This window comes from Gracilinanus agilis, chromosome 2 (assembly GCF_016433145.1).
Source record: "Gracilinanus agilis isolate LMUSP501 chromosome 2, AgileGrace, whole genome shotgun sequence".
Classification (NCBI taxonomy): Eukaryota; Metazoa; Chordata; class Mammalia; order Didelphimorphia; family Didelphidae; genus Gracilinanus; species Gracilinanus agilis.
The window spans coordinates 661,713,300-661,729,881 of NC_058131.1; the positions used below are offsets into that span (position 1 = coordinate 661,713,300).

The 16,582-nt window shown below is 39.3% G+C and overlaps 1 protein-coding gene across 4 annotated transcripts; it reads right to left on the reverse strand.

Annotated features, from left to right (window-relative positions):
- Positions 1-2,140: 2,140 nt before the first annotated feature.
- Positions 2,141-16,081, reverse strand: LOC123236398 (pulmonary surfactant-associated protein D-like). Of its 4 annotated transcripts, none has more exons than XM_044662780.1 (6): positions 16,001-16,081; positions 15,404-15,471; positions 12,451-12,656; positions 11,655-11,765; positions 5,965-6,048; positions 2,141-2,678 (listed from the first exon to the last, which is right to left on the reverse strand). In XM_044662780.1, the coding sequence occupies exons 3-6, from the start codon at positions 12,638-12,640 to the stop codon at positions 2,302-2,304; spliced, it is 762 nt and encodes a 253-aa protein (XP_044518715.1). In that variant the 5' UTR covers positions 12,641-12,656; positions 15,404-15,471; positions 16,001-16,081; the 3' UTR covers positions 2,141-2,301. The 4 variants fall into 4 exon arrangements, with proteins under 4 accessions (XP_044518715.1, XP_044518714.1, XP_044518713.1 ...); XM_044662779.1 differs by lacking the exon at positions 16,001-16,081 and adding an exon at positions 15,890-15,991; XM_044662778.1 differs by lacking the exon at positions 16,001-16,081 and having other exon boundaries at positions 15,404-15,880.
- Between the last annotated feature and the right edge of the window lie 501 nt (positions 16,082-16,582).

Below are 16,582 nucleotides of genomic sequence, written 5' to 3' on the forward strand. Positions count from 1 at the left end.
CTTTTGGGCTATTTCCCACTTCTCTCCAAATCTCTTCCATCCTTCTCATCATCTCAGATTTGAACTCTTCAATAGCTTGTGGCCAGTTTTCATTATTTTGGGAAGGTTTGGATCTGATTACTTGTTTGTTCTCCTCTGCTGTTTGCTCTTTTGTCTGGATTTTATCTGTGTAAAAGTTGTCGTGTTGCAGATTTCTTCTTGATGATCTTTCTCTTTTGGGGTTCTTGTCTCTGGCTTGCCATTGTTAGCCCTGTACCCTCTCCGGGTTATCCTCACACTCAGGGTCTGTCTGTGTTCTTTAGGCTCCTGAGGTCTCAGTTGTTCTCAGGGTCAAGCCTCCTGGTGGTCCCCTTAGTTGTTCCTCTGTCTGAGGCTCCTTTAACAGTCTCAGGGCATTGCTTCCACAGTGTGAACCCCTCTTGCACTGGGTCCCTACTCAAGGTCTGGGCCTGCGCTCAAGATCCGAGTCCTCACCTGCACTCAGGATTCATGTCTGGGCTTGTGTCCATGCCCGCACTTGTGCCTGTGTTCAGGGTCTGTGTACAACGTCCACGTGCGTTCTTTAGCCTCTTGGGGTCTTAAGTCTTGCTGCTCTCAGGAGCAGGCCCTGGTTACCCCAGGTAGCTGCCAAGGACTTAACGTGTGCCCCAAACTTGCTCTGCTTCTTGTGCGCTGGCTTTGGCATTGTAGGTGGGGTGGGGTGGGGGAGGGGGTTGCTCAGCTCGCGTTTTAGTGAGAGCTGTTTCACCCCTTTATAGCTTGGAAGTGCCCTGATTCCACATACCTCCAATGCTGCGCCCTGTTGTGGGGTCACTTTGTTCCTCTGGATTTGTTTTTATGTCTTCTTGAGGAGTCCTGTATGTTTTGGTTAGGAGAGGTTAAACAGCTGCTTTTTACTCTGCCGCCATCTTAACCAGGAAGTTCCACATCCTGAAGACTCCTTTTTCTTTTTCAAATCTTCCCTGGGTCTTGAAGCCCAAATCAGATCCCAGGAAGCCTTCCATACACACTCCTTACAGACTCCTTCCTCCATATCTTGCCTAAGACAATTCCATTAAATCCAACAAATACTCATTCATAACCTATTATAGTCCAGGCACTATGCTAGACACTAGGGACAAAAGACTTTCTATTGCAAAATATATCATTGTGATCCAGTGGGAAGAAAGTTCAACATGGGGAATGTGGTCAGCATCCAGGCAGGAGGAGTAATGGATAGTGTCCTCAGTCCTTCTACTGTGCCTTTTGGATGTCTAGGAATTGGTCCCAATAGGCACCTACCAGACTCTTGACCCTTACCATCTGCCCTCCAACTATACTTTTTGGTTGATCAGCATTTTTTCATTCACATTGTACACAAAGTTTCCCAGGTATATGATCTCCCTCATTTAGAACAGGAACTTATTGAGAACAGTGAAGGTTCCTATTTTTCTGTTTTCCTAGCTCTTGGCATAGAGGAGGCATTTAATTAACATTTTTTTCATTCCCACATCAGTACATGTTCAACAAGTTTTGTAATATGTAAAGTATTGTTGAATAAATGAATGGGAAAAGTATTTATTAAATGCTTGCTATGTGTCAAACACTATGCTAAGAGCTAGAGATACAAATAGAAAAACAAGACTAAGGGGCAGCCAGGTGCCTCAGTGGATAGAAAGCCAAGCTGAGAAATGGAAGGTCTTGGGTTCAAATCTGGGATCAGACACTTCCTAGTTGTGTCACCCTGAGCAAGTCACATAAACCCCACTTCCTAGCCCTTACTGTTCCTCTGCCTTGGAGCCAATACACAATATTGATTTGAAGACAGAAAGTAAGGGTTAAAAATAGGTAAACAAAATAGTCCTTATTCTCATGTGTCCCACATTCTAATTTCGAGGCAAAATGTATCTCAGGTGTGGCAGTATAAGTTGAAGGAGGGCAGGATAGTAGTTTTTACAAGGAGAAGTACCTGGCTTAGTACTCTTCACAAAGTACTTACTGAATGTCTGTTGAGCTTGAATGGTGGGGACTCAGCTCTTAAACTTTTCAGAAGGCAGATTTAGAACTACAGGTAGAATGGAATCTATACTATCTCCCCTTTCTTTTTTCAGATCTTACTGGAATCAACGGGAGGTATAATTAAAGAAGCTTCAGCTGGCACAAGGAATTGATATTTTATTTATTAGTCAAGAGCAGTATAGTGGTCCTTCACATGATGAGCCTTTGTGGTCCCCAGGCATTCTTCTTGACATCAGCCTGTATCACATCTATCCTCTTGCTACCTCATAGCAGATAAATAATAGTTCTTTCTCTACTAGTGGCTCAAAATTGACATATGATGAGAGCTGAATCCCCACATTTCCTGTCATTCCATTTGCCATTTTTAAGGATCTCAACACAGTCCTCTTCATCCCGAGTGTTGTTGGGCTCTCCTGGGGCCCAATTGGAATAGCCCAATGATTCCCCTGTTGGATAGATGAACTTTCCCTCTGTCTTCATGTCGGTCATACCAAGTAAGGCCTCCTTATTGTATACTGTGACAATCTCATGAATTGCCATATTCTCTGCTGCATTTCTGGGTGAGGCTACTTGTCCACCAGCTTGTCTACATGATTGCAGTGCCTTCTCAAAGTTGCCCTCAAAGCCACTGGTCTTGAATATTGTTTCCCCAACTGCTCGGCCACTTGGGAACAGTGCAGCTAGGACAAAAGCATAGGAAAGTCTGAGGCATATGAACAAAGAAACTAGTTAACTCTGAGTTTTGTCTGGCATGAAGGAAACTGAGAAACTAGAGAGGTTCAGTTATATCTTAGGGACATTATTTGTCCAAGGTCACATATATGGTAGCAGAGCTGAGATTTGAACTTACAGCCTCTAACTCCCAAATCATCACTTTTTCTACTACAATATAAATTTCCTAATTTTACAATTTCTCCTGAATTTTATTATAGAGACTAGCTATATAGACTCCTAAGTACCAGGTACATGGGTAGTAGTATCACATATGATGTTAAAAAATATGCTGGCTCTGTTAGCACAGAGACAACATTTGGATTAATATCTCCTAGATACAGTCCTTTTGGCTTGATTTAAATTCTTGATTTAAATAGATCATAAATTATTAGCATTTTTGGATGTTATAGGATCTTTGACGTGGGTCTGGAAGGGAACTTTAAAGTCATCTACTTCTATCTCTTCACATTATAAATTAGACAACTGAGGCCCAAAGAGGTTGAGAGTGGCCCAAAGTTAAAAGGCTAGTAAACGGAGAGCTGGGACATCTGAACTGAAACTTGGTAGGTTTTCCATTATTCTTTAATCACTTGTAGTCACTTAAATTTACCATAGATGTTAAAATTGATTTCCTTTCCTTCATCTAGCTCTTCTTGAATAGTGACCATAAAGACAGTGGAGCAAAGGGCACTGGGAAAAGGCTGAATGGAGCCTTTGAGAACTTTTAGAAACATCAGAAAGTCTGAATGTTCCTTTCCCTCCACTCAAGGGATTGGGGGATGTGAGTCCTGAACTAGGGAAACTCATGCTTAGAATTAGCATCTCTTTGCTGTCCTTGCCTGTTCTAAAGTTTTGAAGGCCAGCTAATAGCAGAAGGATAGAACATAGGTGTCAATTTGGCTTTCAGGAAGCCTAGCTGAAGAGCTGAATAAATTTCTCCAATCTACAGTTTTGTGATTTCAAGACCCAGCTACAGTGCTGCAAGCCTTCATTATGGTGAATGGTCCATGGGCAAATGACTAGCCCAGACCTTTGCTATCTTCCATGGAGCTAAATCAAGCCTCCAGCACTTCCTGTCAAGACCAACCTGTTGTCATCTGCTCTGTGAAGCTCCCATTCTTAGCTTTTAAGTATATAGTTGGATACCTTGTCCCTCGGACTTGTGGGACATCCTAGTGCAGTGATGGGCAAACTATGGTCCGTGGGCCAGATGTGGCCCCCTGAAATGTTTTATCATCTGATGAACACAATGAGTAGGATACAATACAATGAAACTTCAAAAGAGTTGCCTTAGAAACAGATTGACAGATGAACATTTACTTTCCTTTGGCTCCCTCTTTAAAAAGTTTGCCCATCACTGTCCTAGTGTATTACCATAATTCCATGCTACAGAAGGAATATTTCATGATAAAGTCTTCCTCTCTGTGTTCCACTTCACTTCACTTGAAGTCTTTTTTTCTGATTTATTTTATGAATTTAAGATACTAAGAGAAAATGTAGAACAATACTCTGAACCTATACTCTTAAAAACAAAGTCAGAAATAATGGTGTGGCATGCCGCTAGGTGGCTCAGTGGATTAAGAGTCAGGACAGTAGATAGAGACAGGAGGTCTTGGGGTCAAATCTGGCCTCAGATACTTCCAAGCTCTATGACCCTGGGCAAGCCACTTAACCTCAACTGCTTAGCACTTACCACTCTTCTGTCTTAGAACAAATACATAGTATTAATTCTAAGATGCAAGGGTAAAAGTTTAAAAATAAAAGAAGTAATGGGTGCTCTTGGGTCTCTGAAGTATAATGGAAAAAGAATGCTAAAGGTCTTCTCAAAGTGGGCACCATCGCCCCCTGGTGGGTGCTGCAGCGATCCAGGGGAGGCGGTGATTGCCACAGGTGCATTTGGGGGTGGTGAATAACTGTAAGGGGGAGGTGATAGTATGTGACATGGGGTGCTAAGTAATATTTTTTCTGGAAAGGGTGCAGTAGGCCAAAAATGTTTGGGAACCACTGGTGCAGTGTGATAATAAGATTAAGTCTACACTGCCCATCTTTAGATTTAATAACCAAAGGTGAGAGCACCTACCAATTCTGGGAGTGTGCTAGAGTGAGTAATGAATCAGAATCAACCAATCGCCCCCATGCTTTCTATGAGAAAGCGGCTATTGTGATTGGACACTCAGGCTAGGGGAAGGCACTGGAAGTAACCATACGTGACCCCTTTAAAAGAGGGAGTTGAGTGAGTGAGGCAGCTTCTGATTTGGTGAAGGGGGCCCGAGGGAGCTTTGCTGGTTCGTGACCGAGACTGTTCCACGTGGTGAGTTTAAAGACTGAATCTTCCTGAACTTGTATTAAGAAACTTCCTTTTATAGACTGTGAATGAGGTTTGCTTCATTTACCTCTGGGTCTCAGGCCCTTTAACCCTTGGCTGAGGGTTAAGATCTACCTGGATTAATTAGTGGGATAGATTCTTATTTCCTTACTCCCTCTCTCTCTTCTCTCATGTAAATAAACTTCCATAAAAGTCAATTTTGATTTGAGATTATTCTTAATTGAGGATTGATAATAGTTCAATCCTCTGACCACCATCTTTAACATATTGAACCCATAAATCCCCCTTTTCACCCTTACAGTAGACAAAGAACCATTATTTGTATCAAAACTCTTCAACCCCCTACCTGGGTGTCCCTGAGCCAGGCACTTCTGCTCTTGTGGTCTCAGTTACCTCCTCTGGAGTGGGCATTAAATCTGAGTGAATTTATCACTTGGATTAAATTAGTTTAATTTATTTAGATTTAAAGCACCTCTAAGGACCCTTCCAACTCTAAATCTAGGTTCTTAAGCAAGTTTCTTCTTTTCCTTGACCAAATTTTCCACACAGTCTTTCAAAAGGATTTATTAATATCCTCTCCTTGTACCAGGCAGGAGAGACACTCAGGCTCTTTTTTAAAGAATATTTTATAGATATTTATATATATTTTAAATCAAACATTTTAAAATAGAATATGGTTTAGGAACATGAATACTTAGGCATCAGCAGAGTAACAGAGGTGGTACAGAGTACCAAAAACCTTTACACAGTCTATTTTTTCTTGTTGATAATACACAGTGTGCCTCTATGAATAGCAATATGAATAAGATATTTGAATAGAAAGAAACCAGAATTAGAAGGCCCAACAAAAGCAGAATTTGTGCAGAGAACCAGGGAAGGAGTAGAAATAGGGGAAAAGACTCTTGCCCTAGCTACAAATCACTTACCATTCTTGTACTTGGAGAAACTTGTTTGCAGGATTCTCACCTGTTCTTGAAGGGCCACTACTTGCTGCTTCAGAGAATTAATTTCTGCATGAAGAGAAAGTTTTTGGAAGATCCTCAATTCCACATAGCCTTTTTCTTTGGCAAGGCCCATAGCACCAACTGCAGTGGATGGGGGGGTGCAGTGCAACTTTTCAGTAAGACCGAAGAGTGTAGATATCCTGAATTAGGGGTGAACCTCAGGTATTTCTCACATAATAGCATCAGGCCTCCTAGAGACCTGAGATCTCACTGACATACATGAGGGTAGGTGGGAATAATTGCAAAGATGACTGGATGTGTATTGCCCTAAGTGATTTGGCCATGGATCCCTTTGGTTCCTGGAAATAGGTTCTTAAGAACATTTATAACTCCTTATATATAAGAATTATACAGGTGTTGGTCAGAGTGTGATGTAATACTTTTTGGGATAAAAGAGATTAGGAGTTCTGGGGAAAATTTTTCCACTGAAAAATCATCATATATAATGAATATCTTTGAAACTTGTTTAATTTCACATTCATCGTTTAAGAAGTTAAAATTTCACTACTATGGAAACATTTTCCTGAGTCCTCTATTCATCCCTATTTCACATGAAGAGGAGGTCCTTCCTTGTCAAGAGAAAACCTTCTACCTGAACAAATGATCATGTTCTATCTAATCTTCAGCAAATTGTTTCCTCTATAATTCCCCCTTCACTTATCTTTAGTTGCTCCATGTCTATTTACTACTGCCTTACATGCTTAAAACTTGTCCATGTCCTCCTATCCTCAAAAATCCCTCACTTGATCATTTCATTCCTACTATCACTTCAAATGTCTTCTGTATTTTTGGCTAAACTTGAGAAGGCTATTGACAATAGATGCCTTCATTTCCCCTCCTCTCCCTTTCTTCTTAATTCTCTACAATTTGCCTTCTGATTTTATCATCATCCAACCAAAACTGCTCTCTCAAAAGTTACTGGTTATTTCTTAATTTCTTAATGGCCTTTTTTCTATCATCAGCCTTTTAAAACTCTCTTTATATAACCGTTGATACTATTGATCATTCCCTTCTCCTTGATATTCCCTTTTCTATAGGTTTTTGTCACTCCATTCTCTATAGGTTCTTCTTCTACCTGTCTTATTGCTCCTTCTCTGTCTCCATTGCTAGGTTTTCATCCAGACCACACCCGCTAAATCTGGCTGTCCTACAGAACTCTATCTTGAACCCTCATCTTTTCTCTCTGTCTACTTTTATATTTGGTGATCTTAGCAGTTTCCTTGATTTAATTATCATCTTTATATTGATGATAGTCCAGTTATTTTAGTAACTTGACTTCAAGGCCAAGTTAGTTGGGGGAAGTAAGGGGACAATGAAAATTTGGACAGAAAATATGATTCAAGATTGAGAAATGAAAGAAGTTAAAGGCCCAGGAGCTTTCAGAAGCTTTGTTATCACTAATATTCTTTTCAAGAAGAAATAAGGAAGGTTCTGGGATACTGGACATCAGTACAGAGAATTACCTTGACAGTAGCTTGACAAGTAACAGGTTAACCATATGAACCAAACATCAAAATCAATACCATATTAGAAAAGAGTATAAAGGGGAGAGAAATAGAGAGAATTATTATAGGAGCTCCAAACTTATTGATCTTCAGAATAATGGGAAATGGATAAAGGATAAAATTCCTCTGATTGCTGTAATTTTAAAACAAATCATTAAACTTTTATTTATATTTTCCTAAGGCTGAGAGAGGAAGAAATGGGGTCAAAGGAACCATCTCTTGGCTCATGTAGCAGAGTTAAATGGCAAGAAAGAAAAAGTGGTATTCAAAGGTAATATCTATTAAGAATACATGATTGGGAAAAAAGTTTCTGGAGATGAAACCAAGGTGGCAGAGTAGAAGCAGTGAAAGCTTGAACCACTATGAGAATACTCTCCAACCAACATTAAAATAACACATCAAATAGATTCTGGAGTAACAGAACCAACAAGGAGAGAGAGTGAAACAACTTTCATACAGAAAACAACTTTAAAGGTAAGCAGAGAGGGAATAGTTCACTAGAGAGGGAAAGGAGCACAGCTCACAGGAGGCCACACCAAGGAGTACCAGTGCAAGTCAAGAGCAAGTCCTTCGGCCAAACATCTATTGTTCCAGGTTTTGAGACTGGCCCCAAGCCAAAATGGAGACTCTGAAACTTTGCCTAAGCCAATAGAAGTGCAACCCCATGACCACCCCATAAAGTTTCAAGCCCCAACCCAAGCCTTCAGGAATGCCCCAAGCCAGAGCATGAGGCAGTTCCCCAAGATGGGACCCAGAGCTTTTGCCTAAGCCAGCAGGGAGATCCTGGATCCAAGTGCAAGACAATCTATTAGCATGCCTAGTCTGTGTAAACCCAGAACAAGTCCTAGAACTCCAGCTAAACCTTGCAGTGTGGACCTGAACCCCAAAGTAAGGTAGTCTGCCTCACACTTGGCCTGTGTAAGCCCAAAGTGAAGTCCAGAATCCTTACCCAAGCCTAAGGTTAAACCTTGAGCTCCAGAAGAGGATAAACTACAGTACTTTGAGCTCTGCACGCCATTAGTAGTTCTAGGAAGTGATTGAATCAGCAGAGGGAAGGGACTTTCAGAGCTCTCAGTCCACAGGCCATCAAACCACCTAAGAAGAACTGAAACTTGCTTAAACCCAGAAAAACTAAGGGTATCAGCAGAGAAATACTGAAGTTTAAGAGAATGCCCTCTCTACCCTGGGAATAGAGCTCATCTTTAAAATAAAAGTGAAAGTCAAGGAAAAGCCTGGAAAACTGAGCAAACATAACCATAGAAATTGTTTATAGAGATAAAGAAGAGCAAGAAACACAGGAGGGGACAGTGAAAGCACAGCAAATAAATGAAAAACTTCAAAGAAAACAAAGAATTGGTCTCAGGCTCTGGAAAAGCTCAAAAAATATTTAAAAAATCAATTAAAAGAGTAGAAGAATAATGAGGAAGAGAAATGAAAGCAATAGAAGAGGAAAATAACAATAAAATTGGCCAAATGGAAAAGGAGGTTCAAAAACTCTTTGAAGAAAAACATTTCTTAAAAATTAAAAATCTGAAAGTAGAAGCTAATGACTTTAGGAGATATCAAGAATGAAAAAGAAAACACAAAATATCTTATTGAAAAAACTACTGACATGGAAAATAGATCCAGGAAACAAAATTTAAAAATTATTAGGCTACCTGAAAGCCATGATTAAAAAAAATCCTAGACATCATTATACAAGAAATTATCAAAGAAAACTGCCTTGAAATTCTTGAATAATTGTGTAAAAGAAATTTAAAGAATCCACAGATCACCTCCTCTGGCAATAAATCCCCAAATGACAACTCCCAGGAATATAATAATGAAATTCAAGACTCCCCAAGACAAGGAGAAAATACTTCAATAAGCCAGAAAAACAACATAAATACCATGGAGCTCAGCCAGGATCACACAGGACATAGCAGCTTTCACATTAAAGGATCAGGAATGCTTGGAATGTGATATTCTGGAAGGCAAAAGATCTAGGTTTATAATGCAGAATCACCTACTGTTATGAGGACACAAAGGACACAAGAGAAGCTGAGGTCCTATTATTTAGAAATTCAGAGAAGCATTGTTGTTTAGCTTAGATATGGGAACAGATATTTGCTTCCCACAGCAGCCTGGCAAAGCTTCCCTGAAGTGTTAGAATTCTTAGGACTGATCACAAGCCCTAGTAACAGCTCCTAGATGTCCATTGGCTTAGAGGTAACTAGGAAGTAGATCTTGACTTCCTGGGACCTTAACAATGATTATTTATTGAGCATCACCAGCTTATAAATGTAATTAGATGTAATTAGAGCAGCTAGATAAGTTACTACTATCTGACTACATTTGTCTAAAGGATGTTGTCTTCAATAAAGTAAGTTATCAACTCTAGAATAAGACTCTTAGAGGCTTGAAGATTAACTGGGTTTATTTGGGTAACTTAACTTAAAGGTAAAACTGGGAGATGGGAGAGAGGAAAGTAGATGAACCCTAATTAATCTTGCCTAATAATTAATATAATGTTATGCTAATATTTAAAATAAAGTTATCCTCGGTGCAGAGATCAAGGGACTTTGAGAGTCTCCCTTAACTCTGAAACTGGTATGGATTCTGTTGATGCTGAGCCCAGGGTCTATGAAGACTCCCTGGTCAGAGGCTGTTGTTGATTCTTGATGGTTTGATAAGATGATCTTGTATGATAATAAAAGCTTAGTGGCTTTATCAATATAAAGGTGATTGACATAGCTAGCAATATAGGTTTAAATCCTACCTACCTGCCTGCCTACACCAATTTCCCTCCTCATGGGCCTGGATAGTAGACACCCTCCTGCTTCCCAACCCAAGAATAAGAGAAGTGGGGTTGAGGGGTCTGTGCACCCCAAATTATACTCCTTTCCCAACTGTCAGATTGGCACATGTCCAGGGCTGCTTTGCCAGGTTCTGAATTCTAAAGGGGCAAACTGCTTTTTGCATCTACAGAAAATGGCTGATTATTTCTATAGATTATACTACCCAGCAAAATTAAGTATATTCTTTCAAAAGAAAAAGTGGTTATTTAATAAAATAGAAAATTTCCAAGAATTCCTGATGAAAAGACCAGATATAACCCAAAAATTCACTATCTAAGACCCAAGAGAAGCCTAAAAAGATAAAAAGAAAGACAAAAGTTAAGGGATTCGATATGGTTAAAATAAATCTATATTCCTACATGGAAAGATGATATTTATAATTCTTAAAAAATTTATCAGTATTAGAGAAGTTAGGAGTACCTTTAGACAGAAAGTGTGGCCATAAGCAGATTAGTATGATATGATATGCAAAATAAGAATCAAAGGGTGAAAAAGAGGATTGCATTGAGAAAAAAGGGAAGGGAGATGTGGAATGGAAATTATATCACCTAAAGAGGTATGAAAAACTAGTACAGCAGAAGGGAGTATGAGGGTGGTGATGAACAATGCTTAAATCTTACTCTTATCATAATTGGCTCAAAGAGGTAATAACAACCATACTTGTTCAGGTAGAGGAATTCTACCTGACCCTATAGAGAAGTGGGAGAAGAATAAGACAAGGAGAGGTGGTAATAGAAAGATGGAAGAAGTAATGGGGGGTCATTAAAAGCAAAATACTTCTGAGGAGGGACAGAGTGACAGAAGAAAGAACAGGATCAAAAGGGGAAAATAAGATGGAAGGGAATACACAATTTTAATCATAACTGTGGATGAACTTATCCATAATAAATTGCATTAAAAACCAGAATCCTATGATGTGTTGTTTATAAGAAACTCGTTTGAGGTAGGGAGACCCACACAGAGTAAAGTTAAGCGTCTGAAGAAGAATTTATTGTGCATCCTCTGAAGTTTAAAAAAGGCAGGAATAGCAATCATGATCTCAGACAAAGTTAAAGCAAAAATAGATCTTAATTAAAAGATATAAGGAAGAAAATTACATCTTGCTAAAAGATACTACAGACCATGAAGTAATATCAGAACTAAGCATATATACACCAAATGGTATAGCCTCAAAATTTTTAAAGGAGAAATTAATGAGCTAATTGAGTAAGGTTGAAAAAAATCACCCCCCAATCCTTCCCTTCCACATTGTACCCTTCTTCTCTCTCACCTTCATTTCCTCCATTGTCTCCTTTTGGTCCTTTGGGTCCCACAGGCCCCGGATCACCTTTGATGCCCATGGGTCCAAGTTTTCCAGGAGGACCTATTGTTCCTCTCTCTCCTTATGATAGGAAGAATTTGGAGAGAAAAGGCAATAATCAGTACAAGGGGTTTCTCCCTTCCATGATTATGGATAGGCTGAACTCCTGCCATGGCAGTGTGCCTAAGGCTGAGGAATCTGCAACACTGAGGCCAGGTGTTTAGGACCTTGGAATGTCAAAGGGAGAGCTGAGATAATTGAGCCTGCTAAATGGGGCTTTAGTTTGATGTTGTTTCTCCACAGAGCCTTGAGACCTGCATCAGAATCCATCCTTCCTTTCAGAGATAAATCAAGCCCCCAGTAAAAATGACCTTCCCATGCTTTACTGGGGGAGGTAGCAAGAGTGTGCGACTCTGATACCAAGTTTTTTGAGCCAGGGACCATGTATTATCTATCTTTGTTACTCCACAGAACTGGACACAATGTCTTGTCTTCAGAACATGTTTAGCAAATGATTCTTGAGCAGATGAAGAAGATAATAAAAGACATTTTCTATAGTGCATCTAAGTTTGCCAAACACTTTACTGATATCATTTCTTCTGGGACACACAAGAGCCCATTATCCCCATTTTGTAGAGGTAGAAAATGAAACTCAGAGAGACTGTGTTCTGTGCATGGTTACACACACATCCAGGGCTTCTTGCATCTAACATTGTCTACAGTCATTCCCAAAGATGAATAGTTCAGGGACATCTGGTTCACATACCTCGGTCCCCCTTTTCTCCTTTAGGACCCTCATTCCCATCTCGACCTGGTAACCCATTGCTCCCAGGCATACCACAAGGCATAACATTGCACGTGTTTATTTTTGGTTCACATTCCCCTGTGACTTGGTCAGAGGCCATAGTCAGTGAAAGTGCTAGCATAAAAAGTTGGAAAGCAGTCAGGAGGTGCATCTTCTCAGATTTGGACCTGAATGGAATAAAGAGACAGTAGTATTATTTAACTGTCACTTTTCATTTATTTTCTCTGTAAGGAGAATGATATTTAAGTTGAAAAAATAAAATTAAAATTACTAAAAAATTCAGGATAAGCTAGGAAAGACCACCTGGATGAATTTATATTGCTAGGCTCAACCAAGCTAGGATAGCGACAAAACTGGCCTATGTGATGTTAAGTTGTTGTCCATGATCTTTGAAAGATTATGGAAAGTAGGAAATATCAAAATATCTAGAACAAGAAGTGATAAAAACAGAATTTCAGTTCTACCTATGGAAAAAGTAAAAGGCCACATTAAAAAACACTGAAAAAAGAGAGTCAATTTGGAATATTCTGGTTGGAATATTTATGTTGCCTGAGTAACAAGGTTTGAAAAATGTGGTACTCCGTTTTTGAGATAGAGAACTGAAAGGTGTGGCAACCTAGGCAGGTAGAGGTATTGTCCTGAGTTCCTCAGGAAAAACCATATCATACCAAGTAAAGAAAGATTGAGAGAGTGTAGGGGTGGTGAGGTCAAGAGCATAAATACTAAAACAAGGAAATGATAGGTTTTATATACTGTTCCTTCACCAAGGACTTCAGTTCTATTTACAATGCTAGAATTTCATCAAAAGTTAGACTTGGTGTTGCTGTTGTTGTTATGAGAAAAAGAGTCTATGATTGACCTCTGGGTAAAAGGAAAGAGTTCACCAAGGAGTTGTTACTATTGCTTTGTTAATGGGGTTTGGATGGAATCTTTAATTAGTAAACCTGTTTTATACTTAATGCCTTTGGCACTCCCAGTGCTTGCAGTGGACTGGGGACCCTTTCAAAGAAACAAGCCTAATTCTCATAGTTCTAGAGAGAGTTCTGACTGGGTGCTGAAGCCATAGAGTTTATCATTAGAGGAAAGAAACCAAGATTGAATCTGACCTGCATGGCTAAATGAAAGGGCTGGTTCTTCAAATGGTATATGATTGTACCATGGTAACATGGTAAGAGGTCTTTAATGGAATTTTCCAAGGTCCTTTCCTTGTCCTCTACTATTTAATAGTCTATTCATGCTTTGGACAAAGGTACTGATAGAATTCTTACAAAATGCAAAGATAATCCAAAACTGAGAAGGAAAGATAATGTGTTAGATGACAGTCATAATCCAAACAGATCTTGGTAAGATAGAACATTGGCCTGAATCTATTAAAATAGAATTTTACAGGGGAAAATATTTCACGTTAAAAATTATGGAGGAGGTGCCGATGTACCTAAATAAGAGTTGGGGTAACTTTGGTTAAATAGCAGTTTTTCTGAAAAAGGCAAGGGAAAATTAGTGGACTTACAATTTACTATTGGACCAAAAGTGTGCTATTGCTGTCCAAAGGACCAATGCACATCAAGGCTGAATTAAGAGAGGCCTAGTATTGATTGAGAATAAGGGTATGAGTACTGTTCTGTTCTCTGCCGTAGTCAAACTATAACTGGAGCATTATGCTTATTTATTTATGAATGCTATTCTAGCAAGGCCACTGAGAAGTAGGAGAGAACACTCAAGATTATGTCAAGCTATGATATATGAAGGACTTAGTGATGCTCAATCTGGAGAACAAAACCTTAATGAGCATGACTATGTTTGTGTAGTGTTTGAAAGGCAAAGGGATAAAGAAAAGCTAGGCTTGTTCTTCTTAGCATCAAGGGGTAGAACTAGGAGGAAAGGGTTAAAAATTACAAAGATGGAGAGTTTTGCTCAATTTAGGAAGAAACTTCTTAAAAACTGAAGTTATCACAAAGCAGAAAGGATGTCTTGGGCCAGGGCAGCAGCTTTCTCATCATGAGGTCTTTAGGTAAAGGCTTGAAGCAAGAAGTCAGATATCCACTTTTCTGGGATGTCAGATGTTCAGAGACTAGGACTGTAGATATAAGATCTTGATTGGAACTTAGAGACTTTGCTGTGCAGTGCCCTAACTGTACACAAGAGTAAACTGGTGGCCAGAGTTCTTGAGTAACTGAAAGTCATACAGACTATGAATGGCATAATCAGAGCTGAAATCCAACTTTTCTGATTCCAAAGTCAGTATTTATTATTTAGGCTCAACTGAAAAAAAATTAAAAAGAGAGAATAGAAAATAAGAAAAAAATGATTTACTGTACAAAACAAGGTTAGAGACTAGATAATGTCCTCAGAATTCTTTTTGTTTTGAAATGAGGACTCTGTGTGTGTGTGTGTGTGTGTGTGTGTGTGTGTGTGTGTATGTGTGTGGTGTGTATGTGGTAGGGAGGGTGAGGTAGGGAGGGCTCTCTAACTTTTCTTTCTGTCCAAGTGTTGGTTTGAAATTACATTCCTGGCTATCAAGCACCACAACTTAATGGGGTCATTCTTGCTCAACACAGTGTTTACGTATGATTTTCCATGAAAAGTTTCATAGTTCTGAGGAAAGCAGACTTAAAGTCCACATTGAGAAATTCCAGGATGCCTGTGCACATATTCACTTTCCTGATAAGCCAAATTAAGCCAGATTAAGTGTCTTTAATTTTCATATTCTTCATCTGTAAAACAGAACTAATGGTACTTGGACAGATAACCTCATAAACCTGTTTTGAGGTTAATACTTTGTAAACTGTAAAGTGCCATATAAAGGGAACTTTTTATGGTTATTCCTTCCCTAGTTTGGGAGTTAAGTAAGCATACTTTCCCATGAATGATCCCCTCTCTCAACTGGAGTAGCAATGGTCAACAATTTGCTTACCTTTTCTTCTTTTTTTACTTTCCCTCTTTCCCATTATTTTTCTAGGCCATCTTCAGTCACTTGGCATCCTTTTCCAAAAAGGAAGGTTTTATATTTTGTATTGTCTTCCATTTTTAAGAAAACCTAGCTCCTGTTTTTCCTAGCTATACCAAGATCCATAGCTTAACCCTCCGACCCCTATGAAAGTAACCCCTATGGCAGATGCTTCCATATTTCTGCTTTTTTTTGTCTCAATCAGCCCTTGAAATGTCAATCTCCTCCTGGTCCCCCAGCCATGTCTGGTGCCATTTAAAGCAACTTCTTCAATTCTGTTCAGTTTTCAAAGAATTGACTTTGAGCATTAACATAATAAACATCTCCCTTTAACATAGCCATCACTGTCCTGTGTATGATATTTATTAAAGCAGCTCTAAGCTGAATGAACTGTGAATAATATTCTTGGAAACATTCATGAAAGACAGGACATTCTATTAGAACTACTTGTACCTTTTGGCTTCTGAAGTCCTTCTAGCAAAGTGGTATTTGTCCTTAGCTGCTGAAGTCGTACTTGTCTTCTTTTAAGTCTAATAGGAGTTGACTTCCTGCCCTTTGACTAACCTGTCATTGGAACTCAAAGTGTTCTCCACCCAGAGAAAGACCAGATGTCCAAATGACAGCTATAGTAATGCTGGGCTGTCCTTCTCTCACTGAGTAATCCCAGAGCATGATGGTCCTAGATTATTCTTGGAAAGGAAGTTGGGTAATTAATTCAAGGTCACCTGTCGATGATGAGGTCTAGCTTTGAATGCCATCCCTGTTAGAGGTTCTATTTGCTTTCTGTGGAGCAAGCTGGGGCAACCACAGTTCTGCTATCATCTGCAACAGAAGCACCTAGAAGCAGTTTTTCTGCTTTCAGGCTATGTCTTCAATGGCCAAATAAAGGATACAGTGAGTAGAAGTTTATTAGAGTTTATTGAGTAGGCATGTGGCATGGTTAGACCTGAGCTTTAGAAAAATCACACTGGAGTGGAGACAGACTTGAAGTAGAGAGATCAGTTAGAACCCAATAATAATAGCCCATGAGAGAAATAAGGAAGACCCTGCATTAGAATGGTGACTATGTGAAAGGAGAAGACATAACTAAAATATGTTGTGATGTCTGAAGGAAACATTGAACAATAGCCTGGATATGTGGAATGA

Excerpts from the sequence above, each read along its gene's own strand:
- LOC123236398 (XM_044662780.1), bottom strand. The coding sequence starts at position 12,640 with ATGCACCTCCTGACTGCTTTCCAACTTTTTATGCTAGCACTTTCACTG. Across the intron at positions 6,049-11,654 it reads AGACAATGGAGGAAATGAAG|AAATTAATTCTCTGAAGCAG; the intron begins GTGAGAGAGAAG and ends CTCTTCATGCAG. Across the intron at positions 2,679-5,964 it reads TTTCTCCAAGTACAAGAATG|CTGCACTGTTCCCAAGTGGC; the intron begins GTAAGTGATTTG and ends CTTTTGTCCTAG.